The following is a 23,775-nucleotide window of genomic DNA, read 5'->3' on the forward strand; positions in this document are numbered from 1 at the left end:
TGTCACATCGAGTATTAACTACACATTTATTCACAAACATATCTCATGTCCACCATTTAACATTTCATAAATGTCACAATCCATCATCACATGTTTATGTGTATTTACAAATTAACACATGTTCAACTTTGCACTTATACTCAATCTCAATAACAATGTTATGATCTCAAAGCAACATGTTATCTCACAATTTATCACTTACACACAATTTCAATCACAATTTCATGATCCCAATATAACAATCTCGTAATTATAATCATACATGAAGAATTATAATACAATAAATATCCCAAAATAAACCACAATTCAATCCTCTAAGGACACATGTTCGTTATAATCTTTATTGCGATAAACTCATCCTTTACCTCTAAGCGGGCTCAGGTGTGTAGTCCGGCAGTGATAACGGAATCTCTAGAGGTTTTCTAATATTTCCCAAGCTTTTCCTCTGGCTGCTATGTTAAGGTTTCCAAGTGTTAGAGAGAAGGAGAAGGGATTAGAGCTTTCATTGCACTGTTTGCATGCGATGAGTATTTCTCCCTCAACAAACATTATTTTGTAAATCTCAACGGTGGAGATGTGAGAAAATGAATTTCTAACCTTGTGTTCGAATTTCACAATGATCCAATGGTTAATGAGTTTAGATCGTAGTTTTAATGGAATAGATTTAGGTGTATACAGGAAAATAAGAGCTATGTGCGAGGGATATTTCTCTCTCCACAGACATTATTTCGCAAATGCCAACAACAGTGACGTGCGAAAATGAGTTCTGAATGGATACAAATTTTTGGTTGCTACTTAGTATCAGCAATAGGTCTAAAAAAGTATCTAAAAATATGAAATTTATATATTTGTATCCTGTCGAGGTAAGGAACCATGGTATATATGTTTGGAATAGATTCCATTTTGAGAGAGTTGAAAAAACACTATCTTGTTGAAAGGTTATATACATTTTCCCTTTCTCAAGGCATTTTTTTAGACATGGACTCCGTTTTTTCCTTTTTTTGGGATGGTAAATATTTCTTAGAACATGGAGTGTGAATCAAACCCATGTTTGAATTGAAATTGAGATACTGATGCAAGTTCTTCCTTTCTGAATCATGTATATTCATATCTGAAAGAGGTTGACAATAAGTTTTTTCAAAATGGACTATTTGTCCCTTTGTTAGAGGTGTTCCAGAAATGTCTGCGATCGAGTAAATAACTCTGGTGTTCAAATTTCATAAGGATCCAACGGTTAACGAGTCTGGATTCGTAGTTTTATTGAGACACATTTGAATGTATGCGGGAAAAAAGAGGATTTTGAAAAAAGGAGGAGGGAAAACAAATTTGAGAGGAAAAGACAATGTAGAGATGCATCATAAATGTAAAATAACTGACCTAATATGTCTATTTATAATTAGGGTATTCTTAGCTTATTATTTATCCTATTTTTTTTATTTTATTATTTTATAAACAAAAACTTTATTTTACTTTCCATCAAATGAATAAATAAAATATAATTTTTATTTTTTAAGAACATATATTTATTTTAGTTACCTTAAAACTATTATTTTAATTAATAAAATTATTTCTCTTTATTTATTTAATTACAAAATTTTCATTATTTTTCTAAAACTCTATTTATTTTTAAGTAATTTTTTTTTAATTTTTTTTAAAAAAATTGGGTGTTACAGTTGCACTAACCCCTCTAGTTTGAAAAATATTACACGAGACTCCTCTAAAGGAGGTTATTGTATAATTTTACAAAGTCTCCCGATAGGTATTGTAATTTACTCAAACACGAATGGCTACTTTATCTATTTATTTGTTTATTTCACAATAACGTCATGTCATGCGAACGACCATTTAACTAACGTGAATACTGAATGGTGCTAGCACCAGCTATTGGTTCTAGCACTTATGCTCTCGAATTTGTCTAATTAGCTCCAATGGTCCATTTTACAGCTTCTCCCACTTGAAAGAATATGATTCATTTCAAAAGAAATCACATAGTTCCCTACTACTTTGTTAATCTCTCTATATATTCCAATTTTTCAACCAGTTTACCATCATCCAAAGTCCAAAACATTTAAAGAAACCTTGGACTCCCCAGCCAGAAGAAGAACCAACATGGCACCCACAATCTATAATTTTTCGTATTCTAAAAGGTTTTCAGAGTCATTCAATTCTTCAACATCAAAAAAGGAGTCATCCAGTTCCAACATCCTTGCTTTCCACTCCATAGCTCAATGGAATGCTCATTATAAAGCCACCAAAGAAACTAACAAGCTGGTATGTTTGTGTAGCTGCACTCTTTTTTAACTATCATAATCAACTGGTAAGTTGGTTTTTCTAATACAGTCTTTCTTTGGTGTAGATGGTACTTGATTTCACAGCCACATGGTGTGGACCTTGCAAACTCATGGACCCTGTTATCCTAGAGTTTGCTGGAAATTACACAGATGTTGAGTTCATCAAGATTGATGTGGAGGAGTTAACGGTATGTCACTCATTCCCCTTAACCTAGTTTGTTAGTTATTGTAAAAGCAACATGAAGTGTGCTAGGAACATACTCTAACACACTTATTCATACACATTCTCTTTGATTGGTTAAAGTTGAAATATGCAAAATCACAAGAGAATTATTAAATATAATGTGAAACTTACAAAATTTTGTCATATTCAATAAATTTTAATGTGTTCAAAAGAGTGTCTCAAAAAGAATATTATTATTTGCCAGCATTCCTCATGCAACATACATAATATATAAATGATATTCTTTTTTTTTGTGATAATTGATTTTCACCACTTGAGAACTGATTTTAATTCTTGGTATAAATGATAACAGGAAGTGTCTCAAGCACTCCAGGTCCACCAATTGCCAACATTCGTACTCGTTCAGAAAGGCAAAGTTGCTGATAGAGTGGTGGGGGTGAAGAAGGAGGAGCTGAAAAGGTCGATTGAGAAGCACATAAAATAAATAAATATGATTATGCACTGTAATAAAATCAAAATGCTCAACAACCAATTCAAGAAAAAAAAAAAACTACCAACAACTGAGGTTGCAATAAGTTGGTGTCCTCATCATTTTCACCCAATGAGAAGATATATGTGTCATTCTTTTACCATTACACTTTACAAGTATGCAATGTAATATGACACGTGTAGTTGCTCATGTTTAATATACAAGGGCATCTATTAACATATATCAATATTATTGGCCTGTTTTGGGTTTATTTTACTCTTCCCATCAAAATCTCAAACCAATCAATTTTATTGTTGGCCACCTAATATAGTTCTCTCTTAGAAGGGAAAAAAACAGAGAAATAATACTCTAACTGTCAACTTAAGAAGAGGTTCTGTAAAATAAAAGGCAAAATATGAAATGATGGGACCAAAACGAATGGACATTGATACATGAAAGATTCTCACTTAATAATGAAATATCTTCAGATAAGTCAATTTCAAGCTAATCACATCATAACAAACAAGACAACTCTATTTAAATGAAACCAGTCAATGCACAGATAACCATAGTTCTATTTCTTTTTCCTTTAATCTAAAACAGCAGAGTAAAATTACTAAAACTGTAAAAATATTGATATAGACTTGTTTACAAAGCTACATCATGCTTCATATATGGTAGCAGTAGCAACTATGCTAGGTATAATTTGTAATATGCACAAACTTCTTATAGATAAGTGGAATTACTTTTAAGTTATTTACAGTGTAAACTGATCTTCATGTGAAAGAGGATGTTAATGGATAGTTACAGCCATTAATTGGCTTAGTAATCAACATCACTGAGAATCCTTTTCAGATCATACTTCTGTTGTGTGGTCAGCCTTGATGGAAACATAACATCAAACATGATTCTGAGGTTTCCTTTCTTGCCAGGTTCCTTTGAGATGGGCATGCCTTCATTTGGGACCACCAGCTCATAGCCAGGTTTCACAATATCAGCCACTTTGATTGTGAGATCTCTTCCATCCAAAGTAGTCAAGTTGAGAGTCTTTCCTGTGAGAGCATCCACAAGTAATATCTTATGCATCACTACAAGATCATTTCCATCCCTCTTGAAAATAGCATGAGGCTTCTCATCCAACTCAAAAATTAGATCAGATGGAGCAAATCCTGGTTCTTGGTTGCCTTTCCCAGGAAAAGTTATTTTTGTGCCCTTCTTCCAACCAGGCTTTATGTCTATCTTCAAGATTTCTTCTACAGACCTTAACTCTCTGCCAAAACAAAAAAAAAGAAAAAAGAGGGCTCCTAGTGAACTTGAAATGAGGAGGCAAAAATGAAAAATATATATGCTCCAAATTTTATGTTGTTGATACAAATTTGATCCAAATAGCCAAGTTCAACAGGAAATAAGCATACACCAAAGAAACATATTTTACATAACACAAGCCTGATATTCACACAAACCAATGAAACATATTTTTCATACTAGTAACACATGACATCAAGGGGGCAAACGCAAATCCCCAAAACAATTAAATTTCACCTTCCTTTCTTCACTTGTGGGCACAGAATACAGATATATGTTTAGGTATGCGTGACTGCACAAAAGTGCATGATCAAGCAAAGTAAGCGTTAAGCCAAAAGAAAAAACCTACCAAAACATGATAATGACTACCAAACAAAATGACAGACACCCAAGGCATGGCCAAGGGGTCAACCCAATTCCCATGTAAACTATCCTAGATTTAAGGTACAAAAAAAATCATATTTTCTTTAATAATTCCATACTAGCAGCAAATTTTCATTTTGTTTTGGTACATAGCCTTGAAGTCAACACAGACTTGCGATGTTAATTAATGACACTAGTTGTATGTATCTCTCAATGGTAGGCAAGGATAAAGTTAGAAGGGAGGAAGGAGAGATCGGGTCCCATCTGACATTTTTACCAAAAAAAAACTAACATATTAACATTTGTCAATAATATATATATATATATATATAATCAACATAAACTACCTCTGAAATTTCAATTCTGATTGGAAAAAGGCACCAACCTACCTAAGAATCAGTATCTAAATTTTGTCCACAGAATTCTGCACCTTAATTTTACAACAAAAAACATAAACCTCTACATGCAATGAACTAATTAGAACAGCATGGATTAGTTAATTACCCGAATTCATCAGGAACAATCCTTGAGACCTTCAACTTCTTTTTGCAACCGTTGTAAAGCTCTTCAAGGGTACAAAGCAAGCTGCTTTCAACCACCCCTGCATCCTTCATGTTCCCATAGCCATATTCCTTGGTGAAGCGTTGAGAGTTAAGGGGATAGTGACCGTACAAGTCATAGATCTGGCGCTTCTTTGGGTCACTAAGCACATCATAGGCCTCAGAAACTTGTTTAAACTTGGCCTCAAACTCTTCTTTCCTAAGAGGGTCTTCAAGGTTCTTATCTGGGTGCCATTTCATTGCCAATTTCTTATAAGCCTTCTTCACTTCTTCATCAGTGGCATCATGCTTCACCTTCAGTATTTTGTAGTAGTCACCAGCACCCATGTTAATGAAGCACGAACTAAAGCTGAGTTCTGCGTGAAAATCAGTGCTTTATGAGGGGAAGAGACTTTGTGTGCTTTTGTCAATGACTTTGTTTAAGTGGCTGCAAAAGGGTAGGTAGGTAGTAGCGGAAATCACGCTTTGGAACAGATTTAAGAGGAGAAGATAAACACTGAAACAGCACTCTGACGCGTACTTTCAGTTTTTTTGGATTTTGATTTTTCTTTTTTCGTATTATAGTTAAGAAAACAGTTGCTATCGCTAATGCTAGTTGATGCTATGACAGCATGTGCAGCAAAAATGTCTCCAATACACGGATAATGGTAAATTAGTAATATAATGGCAACTTGGTAAGTCAAATTAATATTGAAATAATCTTAGGGATGAAGGAGTGTAAGAAGGTCTCAAAGTATTTTCATGTATGAAAGTCATTTATTTAGGAGAATTTGTATTTGATTTTTTTATTATACGTAAAATTTTCTTAAATTAACGGTAACCAGGTGCATCACACAGCCAGTCTCTGATCTCAGGAAAAAAAAATAAAATTAAAATTGTCTTATATTTGTTATACAGAGAATGACCAGGAGTAACAGCATGGTTTATCATTATGATTGAATTTTTTCTCTCTCAGTATTATCGATTTTGCTTTTCCTTTTTATTTCAGGGAAGCTTCTCGGAAATATCTAGTGTAGCTTTTACGCATTGAATGATTGCAGACTGCAGTATAGAATAATTTTGATTTGAACTGTAAGGCAAATATAGTACTTTTTTATTTTATTTTGTACATTTTCTATGAGCAGATAAATCTCATAATTTAATCATTCAATTTCTTAAATTGAGACTTTTTTATAAGAAAATATATTAAAGTATCTGGACGTACAGATGTACGTTGTTTGAGATAGACAGACATTTCCTAATATTAAAGATAGTTAAATGAAGGACTGACAAGAAAGAATTGAGTCAACTATTTTTTTTTCACATACTATTTCTGCCCTTCTATACAAAATATTGTATAAAATTAAATTATAATTAGTCGGCAGTCGTAAGGGTACACGTTTTACTTTGGAATTTCTTTTCTTATTGACCTAGTTTTCCTTGTAGTGCTCTACAATAAATTTAAAATATTTCTTTTATTATAGATTAATTGAATTTATTTTTAAACTATGTTTTAGTATGTCAGAAAGTCAGTAAAAAAATTAATATGGCAGAAAGAATTCTGATCCATTGAAATTTTAACTCAATAAACTTATCATACGGTCAGTACATAACCTTTTCTTTTTAATACTTCAACATTATAATTACAACAAATGATATGAATATTATAAGATGTTTAAAGGAAACTTTTAGCATAAATGTAGTAAAAATATTGATTAAACCATAATTTGATAACTACGGTCTGTATATAAAAAAAAAAAACCTAATTTGACACAGAATCCTTATGAAATCAAACTAAATAAAAATATTATAATATTGTGTAGAAAAATGTAATTTAGTAAAACAAATTAAAAAAATCACCTGAAATAGGATAACTTCTTAAAATTGTCAACAATACGGCTCTAGTTTGCATAAAATTTTCAACAAATATTTATAAGAAAATAAAATAAAGAGATAAAATCTGTCAAACATCTTCCATAAATTAAAATCAACTTATATGTCTTAATTTTATATATTCTAAATGAGAAATATTTTATTTTCCTATAAATATTTATTGAAATTTTTATCCAAAATAATTAACCATACTACTTATTTAATTAATGCAAAAGATTTGCTTGTGCCTAAGTTCATAATTCCCTTCCCTTTACTTTGTGTGTGTGTGTGTTTTTTTTTTTCACTTTTGGAATTACTTCCTGCAATTCTCATATTATTTCGAGATTGATCATCGCGGAAGTAGTATGAGAAGTGCAGAAGTAATTCAAAGACTTCAGAAAGTAATTGCCTTTCTGTATCTGCAGTAAAGCAAGAAAACAAAGGTCCAACTCGTCGCCCAGTTGTTGATGAGCCCATTTATTGATAGGTCTATTCGGCCCAAACTACAGCCCATTGATGAAGTGCGTTAGGATTAGGCTTATCTTTAGACATAAAATAGAATTGAATTAGGTTTCTCTCACATTCAGCGTCGCTTTCTTTTTTACTTTTTGGTGTTTTTCCCTTGGGTAGTTGGTATGACGAAGACAAACACAACGCACCCTGCTAAGTAAGTTCTAATTTTTTAACATTGAGATATTAAATTGCTTCATCCATATCATTATGTGTTTGTGAAATTGCACCTGTTTCCTTTTGTGCAAAACAACAGGGAATTGTGCTTGTGCACCTTGTAATTGGACTACTACAACGATTAGTTTATGAGTAGAAATAGAAATAGAAATTGAAGTCGAATTTAGTTAGTGGTCAACTAATGTAGTTTCTGAAATTATTTTAGATATAGCGATGCATATATGTTTTCATTAAAAGCATCTTGTCTTTCATTTTCCAACATGTCACCTCCAGGCTCCAGCATAGTCACTTCCTTCACACGCCTTTGATGATTTCCTTTCAACTTTCTATTTATTCACATAACATAAGAACATGAGAGAGAAGAGGGCAACAACAAAGAACACAACCAGAAAGGTGAAAATTGAGAACTGTATTTTGGTTCGGGTTTTTTCAGCTTACATACAATGGCTTGCAGTTGGTTAAACTACAAAATTACAAGCAAAAAGTGCAACTAATGCTAACTTAGCTTAATTACCCACTTCCTCACAACAAGATTTTTCATCCAATTTCACCAACTACTAGATGACTACACTGATTTATATCATAAACATGACAGCAACATATTTTGTATTCAACAAATGTTCCTTGCCACCGCACATCTCAGTCAACGCCTCGAGACAAATAAAAAATGGGAATTTATATGTATTTTTGTCTTCCCAATTAAGTTAAATTAAAATATTAGATTTCCGTAACTTGGACCGAAAAAATTAAATGAATTATATTGTCATTTTTTTTCTTTCATAAGCAATGTCCCAGATTAAAAATTTTGTAAATAAAAAAAACGTGAATAAAAATAAATATCTTATTAACGGTGAATTGTCAGATTTTCTGATAAAAATTAATTATCAGACAAATGAGTAAATATTTCACATTGAGTGAAAATAAATATTCATCCCCATGAAATGTTGAGATGCATTGTTTAATTTATATGCACCGCCCCGCTATTCAAGGGTCATTGCACTCTTAACGATCTTCAGTTTTGTAAACAACTAGAATTAAGGGCTTGACAGCTTTAAATTTTGAGAAAGAGTTTAATTTCCCTATAAATCCAATTTAAGAGGGTTTTCATTTTCATCCCCTAAAGTTCAAAACCATGTATATGGCATAGTTATTTTGGATTTGATTTTTCCGTTGTTCCTTTCCATGCTGTCCTTTCAAAATCATATAGAATTTTTATGATTTTTAAAATTAAATGTCACCATTAAATATTAATATAATTGCATTGTTATTTTGATGGAGCAGCCCAGAACAATGGAAAGGACACCATAGAAGCGAAATTCGGCTATCCTCCTCCTCTAGCAACATTTCTCAAAAAAGGCATGAAGTGTTCCTTAGCCTTAGCTTTAAAGGTGAGGACACACGCTACACTTTCACAAGCCATCTCTGTGCTGCCTTGTGCAGGCTATAAATCAAAACCTACATAGACTACAACCTAGAGAGAGGGGATGAAATATCAACCGTGCTTCTAAGGGCAATTCAGGAATCAAAGCTTTCGGTGGTTGTATTTTCCAAAAATTATGCCACTTCAAAGTGGTGTTTGAATGAGCTTGTCAAAATACTTGAATGTAAAAAGATGAATAGGCAAATTATAGTGCCTGTTTTCAATGATAGAGATCCATCCACTGTGCGTAATCAGAGTGGAACTTACGCGGTTGCGTTTGCTAAACATGAACAACAATTGAGAGGTGATATAAGAAGAGTGAAAAGGTGAAGGAGTGTTTTGGCAGAAGCAGCCAATGTTGCTGGGTGGCATTGCTCATGCCCTGTTCTATTTCTTTTTTTAACAAGAAATTAAGTTTTGGTTATTTGAATTCCAAATATACACATACAGACCACCGATCAATGACCAACGTATTCACATTGGCACCTAAATTTGAACTTCATGTCTTTATAAGATATAAGATGTATTCTTACCAACTAGATCATAATTTGCTGATATATACTAAAACTAGATTGATGATTTTATGCATGTTAGTGTAAAAAAATTTTATACAAACATTCAATAAAATTTGATTACTTTATCACATATTCTACATTGATTTATCACATATGGAATGAACTTTTTTTTTATTATTATTTTTTAATTTCAATGGGTAGTGATTGCATATTTGTGATGTTTTTGTCTGGGGCTTCTTCTTTTTTCATGTTATTTGTTGACAGCGTGGAAAAAATTGTTATGGATGTGTTACAAGCATGAGCAATTATCAAACCTGCAAGCACAGCATTTGATGATGGGGAGTGGGTTTAATACCCAACTTTGGCGTGATTTACAGGCAACAAATCAGCGTCTTGAGCAACTAAGAATGGGGAAAAGTGTTCGTCTTGAGCATATTTTTTATTTACATTTTTAATTAAAATAAATATTTTAGCATGTATGATATATAGGATAAGTATTATTTTATATAACTAAAATTTATAATAAATAAATACTTTTAAATATATAATAATATTATAATAAAAAAATTTCATATAAATAAAAAAATTTAACATATAAATTATGTTTTAAATTTAGATAAATAATTTATATTATGATACAAGTTTTATTTAACTATGAATAATTTTATTAAAAATTATTAAATTTAAATTTAAAATAAAGATGAAAACGATGGACAGAAATAGATAAGAGATTAAGAAAAACTTCTAAAATACAGTTGTTGAAAAAATCCTCATTCAATAAAACTATTTTAATTTCTAAATAAAGTACAGTAACTAATAAATGAGTTTGCGGAAACAACCTATCGAGTTTGACCGAGTAGCACCATGTTAAATTTTTAGATAATTGTGCTTTTAATTTCTAATTTGTTAGTACATTTATGTTTTTCTAATATATAAGTGATTGAAAATAAAATTAACAAAAAAATTGTATAATAGTAAAAATATGGTTGCAATTTTTTTTAATTTTTAATAAATAACACATTGTTATGTCATTTATCTAAAAAAATTATTAACAATATTTTCACTTGCAATGAATAACTTGGGGATGAAAGTTTTTTATTTTTTATTTTTTGACTGAAGGGGGATGAAAACTAACACGATCCCGAATTGCACGAGACATTTTAATAAAGCTAGATTTTTAGCACTATATAAACATACCAACAAAAGACCATTTGGGTGTGGGGGTATTTACATTAGGGATTTCATCTGATGCTCGAATAACAATTATTTTACTGTTTTTTGACATAGAAAGATGGATACAAAATAAAATATATATTAATTCAGATTTAAATTTCTCATAACAGTAGGAAGCATTTGATGAGATATATCCATTGATTAATAACAATTTTGACAAATAAGAAATCTCAATTCATTGGAACTTCACAATAACAATTATTAATATCTCATGAAACTTGAAAGTTAAAAATCAAAATAATTAGTTTTGTTATTTGAATTGTCCAAATGTGAAAGCATGTCAGGCGACAAGCGAAGCATGCGTACGCTTCTCTCCATTTTAAGTTCTGTGACACGTTGAACAGTTGCGCTATGATTTTGTAGATTTTCGAAGGTAGGTATCTTTTGATAAAACTGATGCTGAAGCTGTGCAAGTTGCTCTAGCTTTGCAATCTGCTGATCCAGGTCTCCAACATATACACAGATTCAGTTTTTCCAACACATCGTTTGCAATTTTTTCGATAAGTTCAGATTCCATCCTGTAGATAATATGTAACCACGGTAAAACTTACACTTACTCAGAAATTACAAGTCAACTCATGTTAACTCTTGGTTAAAGGATTTAGTGGGAATTCATGTTAACTCATGCTATGTGAAGTTCCTCATATAGCTTGTTTAGCTATGTACGATCAAAGAAAGAAATACCAATCTTCCTTTCAAGGTAGGGCGAGAAGTCTGACTCTTCCTAAGCTATGGTCCTATGGCCTACTATTTAAGAATTTCAATGGTTTTACTTTTACGCGTGAAAAAAATTAAATGAAAACGGCTGCATTAGTCCAACTCATTGATTTCAATTTTAAATATGAAAATATATAAAATAAAGAATCCATTTATATTCCAATAAAGAGAGATTTTGTGCCGTGTGACTTGGGGGAGGTAGGGGAGATATTATTTAATGGGTAAACTTCAGTTTTTTTATTTCTCTAAAATTTTAATAATAATGATAATAATAAGAGGATCGAACATTAGTTAATAATTAATGTAGTTTAACTCACAACACACGAATTTTGTGAAGAGAATATGAGTTCAACTGAATAAATTACACTTCTTACCTTATTATTATAATAAGAAACGGGAAGTCAAACTTGAAGTACATCCGAAATTGGTGAAACTTAAATAGAAACCCCCAATACATTTTTCTAGTTTATGTCAAGTTGCGATAAAATTCTTAACAGTATAACAGCTAGTTATAACAGCTTTTCAGTTAGGAATAAAAGGGTTGGTTAGAATAGTTAGTTTTTCGGTTATAACAGATTCATGTTACAGATGTATAGACGTATATAAATTTCCACCATTAATGAATAAAGGCTCACAAGCTGAAGCTGATCACTTACATTCGTTGTTACGTGCCTTTTCTCCATGCTGTCTTATTTCATTAATATGGTATCAGAGCTCTTCTGATGAAGAGTTCTGCTGCGCATACGGTTCGTCTCCTATCCTCAGTCATCCACCATGAATGAAGCTTCGATCAATAACGCAGAAAGTTATTTGTATCTCCATCCAAGCGAAAGTCCTACCATAGCTCTTGTATCTCCAGTCTTAGACTCAATTAATTACCATTCATGGAGTAGATCCATGGTCACTGCACTAAGTGCCAAGAACAAGGTGGAATTCATAGACGAAAGTGCGCCTGAACCACTGAAGATGGACAGAACCTATGGAGCTTGGCGCCGGTGCAACAATATGGTCGTATCGTGGATAGTTCACTCGGTGGCCACCTCCATACGGCAAAGTATACTTTGGATGGACAAAGCTGAGGAAATTTGGCGTGATTTGAAGTCCAGATATTCACAAGGAGACCTTCTACGAATCTCCGATCTTCAACAAGAGGCGTCAACGATGAAACAAGGGTCGCTTTCAGTTACGGAGTACTTCACCTGCTTGCGTGTAATCTGGGACGAGATTGAAAACTTCAGACCCGATTCAATCTGCTCATGCAACATCAGATGCTCTTGTAATGCTTTCACCATCATCGCGCAACGCAAGCTCGAAGATAGAGCCATGCAATTCCTACGAGGTTTGAATGATCAATATACTAACATTCGTTCCCACGTGCTTCTCATGGATCCCATACCTGCCATTTCCAAAATATTTTCTTATGTAGCTCAGCAAGAAAGACAATTGTTAGGCAACACAGGTCCAAGCATCAACTTCGAACCCAAAGATATATCCATTAATGCGGCAAAGACCATTTGCGACTTCTGCGGGCGTGTTGGTCATGTAGAAAGCGTTTGCTATAAGAAGCATGGGGCGCCTGCAACTTATGATGGAAGGAACAAGAACAATAATGGAAGAAAGACCTGTACTCACTGCGGCAAAATAGGACACACGGTGGATGTTTGTTATCGGAAACACGGATATCCACCGGGATACAAATCTTACGGTGGAAGAACCACCGTGAACAACGTGGTAGCAGTAGAAGGAAGAGCCACGGATGATCATGCTCAGCAACATGAGTCACAAGAAGTTGTTCACTTCTCACCTGAGCAATACAAGGCACTTCTTGCCTTAATCCAACAGCCACAGGCAGGAAACACGGCACCCAATCAGCCCAAACAGGTTGCTTGGACCACGTCACTTGTTCTCTAGATAATCTTCATTCATATACAAAAATCAGCCCGATCACGGTAAAACTTTCTAATGGTCATCACGTTCATGCCACTCACTCAGGAACAGTGCAGTTCTCATCCAATTTAATTCTACACGATGTGCTTTACATACCCACCTTCACGTTCAATCTTATCTCAATCTCAAAGCTTGTATCTTCCACTAATTACGAATTAATTTTCTCTTCCACGTCTTGTGTGTTGCAGGAAACGAACAATCATATGAAGATTGGTATAGTTGAAGCAAAGCATGGACTCTATCACCTGATACCCACTAAAGCTGTAAACTCCATTATCACTCATCCTCAGTGCAATATCATCCCTATAGACCTATGGCATTTTAGAATGGGACACCCATCAGTTGAGAGATTACAGTGTATGAAAAACTATTATCCGCTTTTAAGAAATGATAAAAAATTTGTCTGCAACACATGTCATTATGCAAAGCACAAGAGAATGCCTTTTTCTTCTAGCAAATCGCATGCATCTCATCCTTTTGATCTGCTGCATATGGACATATGGGGCCCATGCTCAAAACTATCCATGCATGGTCACAAATATTTTCTAACCATCGTTGACGATCATTCGCGTTTTACATGGATATACCTCATGAAATCTAAAGCCGAAACACGGCATATCATCACCAACTTCATTGCTTTCATTGAAACCCAATATAACGGCAAAATTAAAATAATTAGAAGTGACAACGGGATAGAATTTTTCATGCATGATTAGTATGCGTCAAAAGGGATTATACACCAGACCACGTGTGTCGAAACCCCAGAACAAAATGGGATAGTGGAACGTAAGCACCAACACTTGCTTAACGTTACACGATCACTCTTGTTTCAAGCAAGCTTACCACCTACCTTTTGGTGTTACGCTTTGCCACACGCTGTGTATTTGATCAATTGTATCCCCACACCATTTTTGCATGACATCTCACCTTATGAAAAACTGCATAAACATCCATGTGACATTTCCAATATTCGCGTTTTCGGATGCTTGTGTTATATCAACACACTCAAAGCAAATCAGCAAAAATTTGATCCCAGGGCACATCCATGCATTTTCATAGGTTTTAAAACAAACACGAAAGGTTATCTTGTGTATGACTTGCATTCTCATGATGTTGCAGTATCTAGGAATGTTACTTTTTACGAAAATTATTTTCCACAATTGCCTGAAACTCAACTTTCGAGCACAAATAACTCAGCACCATCTCCAAGACCCTTTTCCGACAAAGAGCTTGACCCACTAGTAGAGAAACACACCCCTCAAACCTCAATACAAACACATCCCTCCTGTGACGAACATTTAAGTGAACAAGCTCCTTCACACCTTAGACGATCAACACGACCAAAACACTCCCCAACCTATCTCCAAGATTATCACAGAAACTTTGCTTCATCTACATCAAAAGCTTCAACGGTTAGGCTCTTCACTTGTTTCATGGCAGTCAAAGAAGCAATCCACTGTCTCCCGCAGCTCCTCCGAGGCTGAGTATCGGGCTCTTGCATCCACCACCTGTGAGATACAATGGCTGACATATCTTCTTCAGGATCTTCGAACAACATTGATTCAGCCAGCAACTTTGTACTGTGACAATTAGTCCGCAATTCAAATAGCAACAAATCCCGTATTTCACGAACGCACCAAGCATATTGAGATCGATTGCCATCTTGTTCGTAACAAAGTCACTTCGGGTCTCATCAAGCTTCTTCCAGTTTCGTCCTCTCTGCAACTCGCGGATATTTTCACTAAAGCTCTGACCCCAGCCATCTTCCAACACCTTTGTACCAAGCTGGGAATGATAAACATCCATTCCTAGCTTGAGGGGGGCTCTTAACAGTATAACAGCTAGTTATAACAGCTTTTCAGTTAGGAATAAAAGGGTTGGTTAGAATAGTTAGTTTTTCGGTTATAACAGATTCATGTTACAGATGTATAGACGTATATAAATTTCCACCATTAATGAATAAAGGCTCACAAGCTGAAGCTGATCACTTACATTCGTTGTTACGTGCCTTTTCTCCATGCTGTCTTATTTCATTAATAAAAATCATTGAACGAATAATGGATATCGATTCGCCTAAATTTTGCGCGACTTTTATATCCTTTTCACAAATAAAACATTGACTTTGTGACCCCAGCAAATTCATTTGACCTGAATGCGCGTACCCGATACATCTATTGTTATTTTCATCCATTCACTTTAGAACGAAGCAACCACAAAATTCAAACTCCGGGTTTTCATCACAGTTTCATGCTCTTCAATTTCTTCTTTGGGTTATAGTCTTATAGAGATCTGTATGAATCTATAAAAGGGAGTATTGAGAGTTTTACCATCATCGAAGATTTTAATTTGTCATATATCATACATATAAATATATAAGTGACATAGAGTCACATACCCAAAACTAGCTAGCTATATACTACATCATATATCATATATGGAATGTTCATCTTCCTCCTCCTCCAGTACTACTTCACAAAAGCACGAGGTGTTCATAAACTTCAGAAGTGAGGACACGCGCAAGACATTCACAAGCCATCTTAATGGTGCTTTGGAAAGAGTAGATATCAAAACATACGTAGATAACAATAACCTTGAGAGAGGAGAGGAAATACCCATAACCCTTGTTAGGGCTATTGAGGAAGCAAAGCTCTCCGTCATTGTTTTCTCCAAAAACTATGCGGATTCTAAGTGGTGTTTGGATGAGCTCCTGAAAATACTTGAGTGTGGAAGGACCAAAAGGCATATTATAGTGCCCGTTTTCTATGATATAGATCCTTCCGATGTAAGGAATCAGAGAGGAAGCTATGCTGAGGCATTTGTTAATCATGAGCGAAATTTTGATGAAAAGAAGGTGCTAGAATGGAGGAATGGTTTGGTTGAAGCAGCCAACTATGCTGGTTGGGATTGCTACAACAAGGTCACCAGGTAACTCTATTCTATTCAAATATTTAAGGGTAAATAATTATTTTCGTTTCTAAATGTGTAAAGCGTTTATAAATTCGTCCTCGAAATAAATTAAAATTTTAGTCTCCAAAAGTAGGAAAAATACGAAAAATTCATCCATCCATTAACTTCCGTCCGTTACCGTTAATGAAAGAGTTTACGTGACATTCATAAACGAATTTGTCAACACTTTACACATTCGGGGATGAAAATGACTATTTATTCAAAATATAATTTAATTTTCATTTTTTTCCTTTTTTAATCGTTGTAAGCATAACAATAAAATAAGTACTTGAAAAAATAAGAAAGTAATCATAACATTAAAATAAGTAATCATAAGTTAGAACAAATATAATAATAAGTGTAATGATGATTAATAAGCATAATTTATTTATTACTCTGATATTTCTAATGTAACAGTATTTTATCTAAAATATGAGACTCAAATAAAAATATACAATTATTAAGTTAATCTTTACAAAAAAATTTCTAACTTGTTTTTTTCACTACCTAATATTCTCACAATAAAAATTTTAGGACAATAAATAGATTATGCTTATTAATCAATATTATGTTTATTATTATGTTTGTTCTAACTTGTATTTGCTTTTCTATTTTTTAAGTGTTTAATGTAATGTTATGTTTACAACGATTAAAAAAGGAGGAAAAGATGAAGATTAAATTATATTTTGAGTAAATAATCATTTTAATCCACGAATATGTAAAACGCTAACAAATTCATCTCTAAATGTGTCACGTAAGTTTTTTTATTGATGTAATGGACAAAAGTTAATGAATGAATGAATTTATTACATTTTTTTCACTTTCAAGACTAAAATTTAAATTTTCATCTTTTAGGTATAAATTTATCAACACTCTACTCAATCAGAGACAACAATGACTATTTATCTAATATTTATCTGGTATCTTTTTCAATCATTTGAAGAGACAAATTAATACTATGACTGCAAAAGGAAATGTGATTGTTTGATTCACCAATTAAGTAGATTCTTTTTCCTCGGTATTTGTGTGAAATATATATCATCTTCATTTATTAGTAATTAATCTTTGCTAATAGAACCTAACTTATGTAATGAAATTTCGCTCTTAATCATATTTTTTCAATTCAAAAAACTTAAGCTCCCTGTGATGTGACGGAACGTTTATGTCTATCGACCAAAAGGAAAGAAAATAATTACTATATTACAAATTTCATAATATCATTGTGAAACATCTTCCTGATAAACTCTCATTGTTGGAAAATTCAAGAGAAATAAATATCGGGGAAGATTTATATCAGTGGATCTGAAGCCATCACATAAAAAAATTTGACAATACACTTTAATCCAAAATTTTAAGGTTTAGATTTATTGGTTTTCTCCTTATTTTTCCCGATGTTTCATTTCCTCGAATTCCCCAACACTTATTATTGATAAAAAGAAAAGGTGTTTACTATTTTATCAAAATAAAAGTTAGACAAATACTAACAAGCGTCCCACTGGTTAATAAATTAATGTAAAGTAGAAATGCTTTTATTAATAAATAAACTATGCTATCCAGGATTATTTTTATCATCTCTTATGATTGTTCCTATAAATATATTTATCTTATAGTTTCCTAATCAATATCTTAAAGGCACGAGTTAGTAAGATCTTAAAAGTTATTAAAAAATAACTAATTTTTTTAAAAAAGAATTGGTTTGAAAAGAAAAATCTAAAATTATTTTAATCCGTATATAGTTGGTTAATGACACTCGGATATAGATAAAGAAAAAGTAAAAATATGATAAATACTACTACTATAATAGAAAGGAATCGAAAAAAATAAGATATTTCAATAATGTTTACACTAAGTCCTAAATCATATATTTAAGTCCAAAAATTATAATTTTTTAACCACTGTAATTGGAGAACTTTTGGTTCCTAATGAGACCAAAGATACAACAAACTTTAGTTCTTAATTTAAGTTCTTTATTAAAAAAAATTCGGTCAAAGATTAGTAAAACTTAATTTTTTTCCCCTCTTTTCTAAGTATTATGTGAGAATAAAAAACATATCATCGTCCACATACATTCAGTGTGTATATTGCTAACTAAGCTAGCTAGGCTAAAAAATTAGACTTATAACATTAACAACGACATGTGCTATCCTATGTTGAAGGGAAAATTATTCATGAAAACTCACCTAAAAATCTATCTTTAATTTTAATTTCCTCTTTTGGTCTCTCCGATACTAGAATTAAATATTTGTTTGATTATTTTAAACTATGATATATATATATATATATATATATATATATATATATATATATATATATGTGGCTATTGTGAGAGTTTGAGATCATTGTATGTGTCATTTTGTGTGATGTTCTTGTACAGGACAGAATATGAAATTGTTGAGGACTTTACCAAGGATGTGCTAGAAAAGTTGAATCGTACCAACGTCAGTGACCTGGATCGCCAGATCACTAAAATGGAGCAACTTGCAGAACTTCAGCGTCAATTTTATGAGAGTATAAGTACTTTTGAAAATATGCTCAACCGCGACGCAACAATTCAACGGGTCACAGAACTTAAAATGGAGAGGAGCATCCGTATGCTTCGTCTGACACCAGATATGCTCTCATATATGGAAAATTCTAATGATAATAATAAGAGTGTGTTTGAAAATATGTTTTGAAACTTTGTGGATGGAAGTTTTTACTTTTCAAAACAATAAACTAGAAGGAAGGAGTTACATGAATTGGTGTTCACTTGAACTTATTGAGTTCCAAATATATTACACATTAATTTGGTGTCACCATTTTAATAAAATTATTCATCGAATACTAAAGATATAATCAATGACATATGAGCATGTTATGTTGGGAGAGGAGATTAAGCGGCAGTTGCAAGAGCTACTCGAAAGCTTGACAACCAAAAAAGCCATAGGTTAAATGTATTGAAAATTATAAATGATATCTAATGTAGGGTACTGTTGTCACTCTTCAACGTAATAAAAGTAATTTTTATGGTAAAAAAAATATTGCAGACTAAAATGCAGTTGACATTTATTATATTGAAGAGCTTATAAATGATATCTAATGTATTGAATGTGTTTCAACAAAATGCAGTTGACATTTATTATATTGAAGAGCTTATAAATGATATCTAATGTATTGAATGTGTTTCAACAAAATGCAGTTGACATTTATTATTCTCTCCTTTCCAAAATGATAACTTTTAGTATCTAAAAAAATTACTATACTGATTGACGTTTTTAATTTAGGCAAATGTTAATTAGTGTACTAAAATTACTGATTAAGAAACTAAAAAAAATATTTTCATAGAAAAAATTAAAATTGTGTTGTTTATAATTTTTTTAGATTTTTTATAATGTTTATAATAAATATTTTTTTATTTTTTTAATCAATGTTGTTAAGATACTAATCCGTAAAACTTTTAAGAATAAATAGTCATTTTTGTCCTTCAATGTGTAATTTGTTGACAAATTCCTTGAAAGATGAAAATACAAAATTTATTTCTTGAAAGTGTAAAAAGTGCGATAAATATATTCTGTCATTAACTTTCTTCCGTCACTGTTAATAAAATAGTCTATGTGGCACAAATGAATAAATTTGTCACTGAAATGATTGTTAACGTGAATTGTCAGCATAAGCGCATATTTATCATAATATTTTTGACTTTTTGTCTTTCTATCCCGCTAACAAATGTGTCCCTACAAGATTAAAATGCAAAATTTAGTCCTTAAAAGTATAAAAAGTAAGACAAAAAATATATTCGGACGCTAATAATAGATTGTGATTAATTATTATTATTACTATAATTATTATTATGTGTTTATAATTTACTGCTCCTATTTGTTTAGTACTTATGCGATATATTTTTTTAATTTCCTTTTAATATATATATATATATTTATTATTTTTATTTCTTTGTCAAACCTTAATCTTTGCTATTAAAAAAAATTTATCTTATATCTTATAATTTTATCAATTTTCTATTAAATTTCACACTCTTAATCTTTAAAGTTGTTCCATATCACAATTCTAACTTAAGTGTCATCATATTTAAATTGAAAATAATATGTTGAGAGTTTTGAGTAAAAAAAATACAACCGGTCGCGGGACCAAATTTATTTATTTAAAAAAAAGAATTTAGTTAACTATTATTATAAAAAAAATATCACAAAATTTAAACTAGATAAAGCTAAAGTGGAATTATAAGTCTTTTTTCTTAATCAATAATATATATATATATATATATATATATATATATATATACCTCAAATATAAAAGAATCCCTTGAATAAATCTTATGTGCTTTCATTTGAAACAATACTTATTATACATAATATGAATCAAATAAAAACAATTACTAACAAATAAAGAACCTAAATAAATTTAAATAAAAAATACAATAATGCTCAAACTAATATAGAGGTTAACTTAAAAAAAACAAAAAAAATTAATACAAAGGTTTATTCTTTGTCTTTGGGACTTAGAGTTGTATCTCTCATTTATTTAGGGACTGCAGCGACCTTGCATTTCATTTGACATACTGTGACAGAAAACGTAATAAAGATTAATAATTAATTGAAGAAAAAAAAGATTTTTTAAAAAATAAAAGACTTTCCTTTTTTTAAATGGTAACTCAATTTTTTTATATCATAAAACTAAAGAATTTTATTTTATTTTGGAAAATAAGTAGTTATATTGTTAATTAAAAAACTAATTAACAATTTGATAGATGGATAAATAGATAGATAATTAAAATATAAAAGTTCAAATCTTAAGTTGCATTTTACTATTTTTTAATTTCTTTTTCCATAACTTCTCTCCTATGCAATTCATTATTAACATCCGGATATATTTGTCGTACTTCACTTTTGGGGACTAAATTTAGTATTTTCATCTTTTAGGAACGCATTTGTCAGTGGGGTGGGAAGAAAAAAAGTCAAAAAAATATTATGATAAATATACCCATATGCTGACAATCTCCATTAACAATTATTTTGATAACAAATTTGTCCCTGCGTACCACATAGATATTAATTTTATTAACGGTTATGGAAGAAAGTTAATGACAAGACATATTTATCACACTTTTTACACTTTTGAGAAATTAAATTTTGTAGTTTCATCTTTTAAGGATAGAGCGAATTAAACATTGAGGGACAAAATGACTATTTATCTAACTTTAATTTTTTACAAAGTTAGAAAGATGTCATATGATGGGACATAAATTTTCCAAAAGGTTTCAATACAAAATAAACTACAAAGGGACTTTGAAATTAAGAAATCGTATCTCATTAAAACTTGTGACAACAACAATTAATTTCTTTGCACATTACAAAGGAAAATAATTATTATTGTTTGAATTCTCCAAATGTGAAAGCATGTCGGGAGGGAGGCGAAGCATGCGGACACTTCTCTCCATTTTAAGTTCCGTGATACGCTGAACAGTTGCTCTATGATTTCTCACATTTTCCAAAGAAGGTATGTTTTGCAAAAATTGATGCTGAAGCTGTGCAAGTTGCTCTAACTTTGCAATCTGCTGATCTAGGTCGCCAACGTATACTCGATTTAGTTTTTCTAATACATCCTTTGCAATTTTCTCGATTAGTTCAGACTCCATCCTGTAGATATATGTAATCACCATATAAGATTGATATACTTGCCGGTTACCGCGAATCTAGCTATATCAATAGAATTCTCAAGAATCCTTTGAACAAAAAACTCTAAAATCCAAAGAAGAAGAAAAAAAGGTGTTCCAGTTAACATCTATCACACAGAAAGAACATAACTTTCACTTTCCACTTCAATCTATTTTGATATGAAGAGCTTAAAAAACATCATCATCAATAGTTTTATTTTTTGATTTTTTTGTATGAAAGGGTGAGAATAATAAATTTTTATTAATGAATTCTCCAGAATAAAGTCACTAGGTTTTTAAAAATTTATATAACTTTATAAGTAATCAGTAATATTAAATTTAAATCATCCATATATAATTGTATAATCTCCTACGTTAAGTTATAATTTTGAACAAAGTTTAATGCAAGCTTTTTTTACAGAAGAAATTTAATGCCAGCTAAATTAAATGATTTTGCAATTCTTCTTTAATTTTCTGTGCTTAAAATGTTAAATCTAACCCTTTCAAAATTTTACTAATTAGTTAATTAATGGACTAGAATATTGAACATATATAGGCATGTATAGATCATAATTAATTATTACCTGTTGACAGAGCAATCCCAACCAGAGAGATTAGCTGCTTCTCTGAGAGCCACCCTCCACTTTTGCACCTTGTCCATTTGACCCTGCAAGTGTTTCTCATGTTTAGCAAATGCCTCAGCATACGTTCCCGTCTGGTTGCGCACGTGCGAGGGATCAATGTCATAGAAAATTGGCAACACAATCTGCCCCCTCATATTCTTACATTCAAGTATTTTCAGAAGCTCATCAAGACACCACTTGGAATTTCCATAGTTTTTGGAGAAAACAACGACTGAGAGTTTTGCCTCCTCAATGGCCCTAAGAAGTGAGGATGATATCTCTTCACCTCTCTGAAGGTTGTAGTCAATGTATGTGTTGACTTGGAGTCTTGTTAAAGAGGCATGAAGGTGCCCAGTGAAGGTGTAGCGTGTGTCCTCACCTCTGAAGCTGAGGAACACTTCATGCTTTTGATGAGGGGTGCTAGAGGAGGAAGTTGACCATGCCATGTTAATTTTTTGGCTAGGGACTCTTGGCTAAAGGGCTTAATGAGGTGTGAAAATTTTAGATCTAGATGTGAATTGAGCACTATGTGAAGTTTCTTTTATAGTTTGTTTAGCTATGGAAGAGAACCAACAAAGAAAAAGGAATATGAACCTTCCTGGAGGTTAGACTAGTCTTCCTAAGCTATGGCCCACGGTTTTAAAATTTCAGGCTAACGGAGCTTCTAGCTACCTTCCCCAGAAGCAAATATATGAAGAAAGAAAATGAGTATGTGGTTCAGAAAAAAAAAAAATGGTTTTATGCGTGAAACTGAAGGAGATGAGGCTCATTGGTTGATTTCTATATTTTAATGCAAGTTGAAAATGAAAAACAATACAATAAATTCCATTTTATATTTAAGTAATTAAGGAGAGTTTTTGGAGTAAGGAGATGAGGATATACATCAAGCTAGTTTGACTAAATGGCAGAAAAGGATAAGGGTCGTGTGAATAAATTATATATATGTATATATATATATATATATATATATATATATATATATATATATATATATATGTATATTTCTAAAAAATA

General features: G+C 31.8%; 4 protein-coding genes and 1 pseudogene across 4 annotated transcripts; 3 read left to right on the forward strand and 2 right to left on the reverse strand.

Moving 5' to 3' along the window:
• The first annotated feature begins 2,024 nt into the window (after positions 1 to 2,024).
• Positions 2,025 to 3,220, forward strand: LOC114379330 (thioredoxin H2-like). The gene is made up of 3 exons (XM_028337974.1): positions 2,025 to 2,271; positions 2,357 to 2,479; positions 2,828 to 3,220. The coding sequence occupies exons 1-3, from the start codon at positions 2,110 to 2,112 to the stop codon at positions 2,957 to 2,959; spliced, it is 417 nt and encodes a 138-aa protein (XP_028193775.1). The 5' UTR covers positions 2,025 to 2,109; the 3' UTR covers positions 2,960 to 3,220.
• Positions 3,221 to 3,457: 237 nt separating this feature from the next.
• Positions 3,458 to 5,706, reverse strand: LOC114379321 (dnaJ homolog subfamily B member 13-like). The gene is made up of 2 exons (XM_028337966.1): positions 5,117 to 5,706; positions 3,458 to 4,214 (listed from the first exon to the last, which is right to left on the reverse strand). Exons 1-2 carry the CDS (start codon positions 5,497 to 5,499, stop codon positions 3,767 to 3,769), a joined length of 831 nt encoding a protein of 276 aa, XP_028193767.1. The 5' UTR covers positions 5,500 to 5,706; the 3' UTR covers positions 3,458 to 3,766.
• Positions 5,707 to 5,835: 129 nt separating this feature from the next.
• Positions 5,836 to 12,373, forward strand: LOC114369418 (annotated as a pseudogene).
• Positions 12,374 to 15,976: 3,603 nt separating this feature from the next.
• Positions 15,977 to 19,163, forward strand: LOC114369425 (toll/interleukin-1 receptor-like protein). Its single transcript, XM_028326662.1, has 2 exons — positions 15,977 to 16,467; positions 18,863 to 19,163. Exons 1-2 carry the CDS (start codon positions 15,977 to 15,979, stop codon positions 19,161 to 19,163), a joined length of 792 nt encoding a protein of 263 aa, XP_028182463.1.
• Positions 19,164 to 21,645: 2,482 nt separating this feature from the next.
• Positions 21,646 to 23,421, reverse strand: LOC114379341 (TMV resistance protein N-like). The gene is made up of 2 exons (XM_028337985.1): positions 22,723 to 23,421; positions 21,646 to 22,121 (listed from the first exon to the last, which is right to left on the reverse strand). Exons 1-2 carry the CDS (start codon positions 23,205 to 23,207, stop codon positions 21,833 to 21,835), a joined length of 774 nt encoding a protein of 257 aa, XP_028193786.1. The 5' UTR covers positions 23,208 to 23,421; the 3' UTR covers positions 21,646 to 21,832.
• Positions 23,422 to 23,775: the final 354 nt, after the last annotated feature.

The sequence above is a fragment of the Glycine soja genome, chromosome 2 (assembly GCF_004193775.1).
Source record: "Glycine soja cultivar W05 chromosome 2, ASM419377v2, whole genome shotgun sequence".
NCBI lineage: Eukaryota > Viridiplantae > Streptophyta > Magnoliopsida > Fabales > Fabaceae > Glycine > Glycine soja.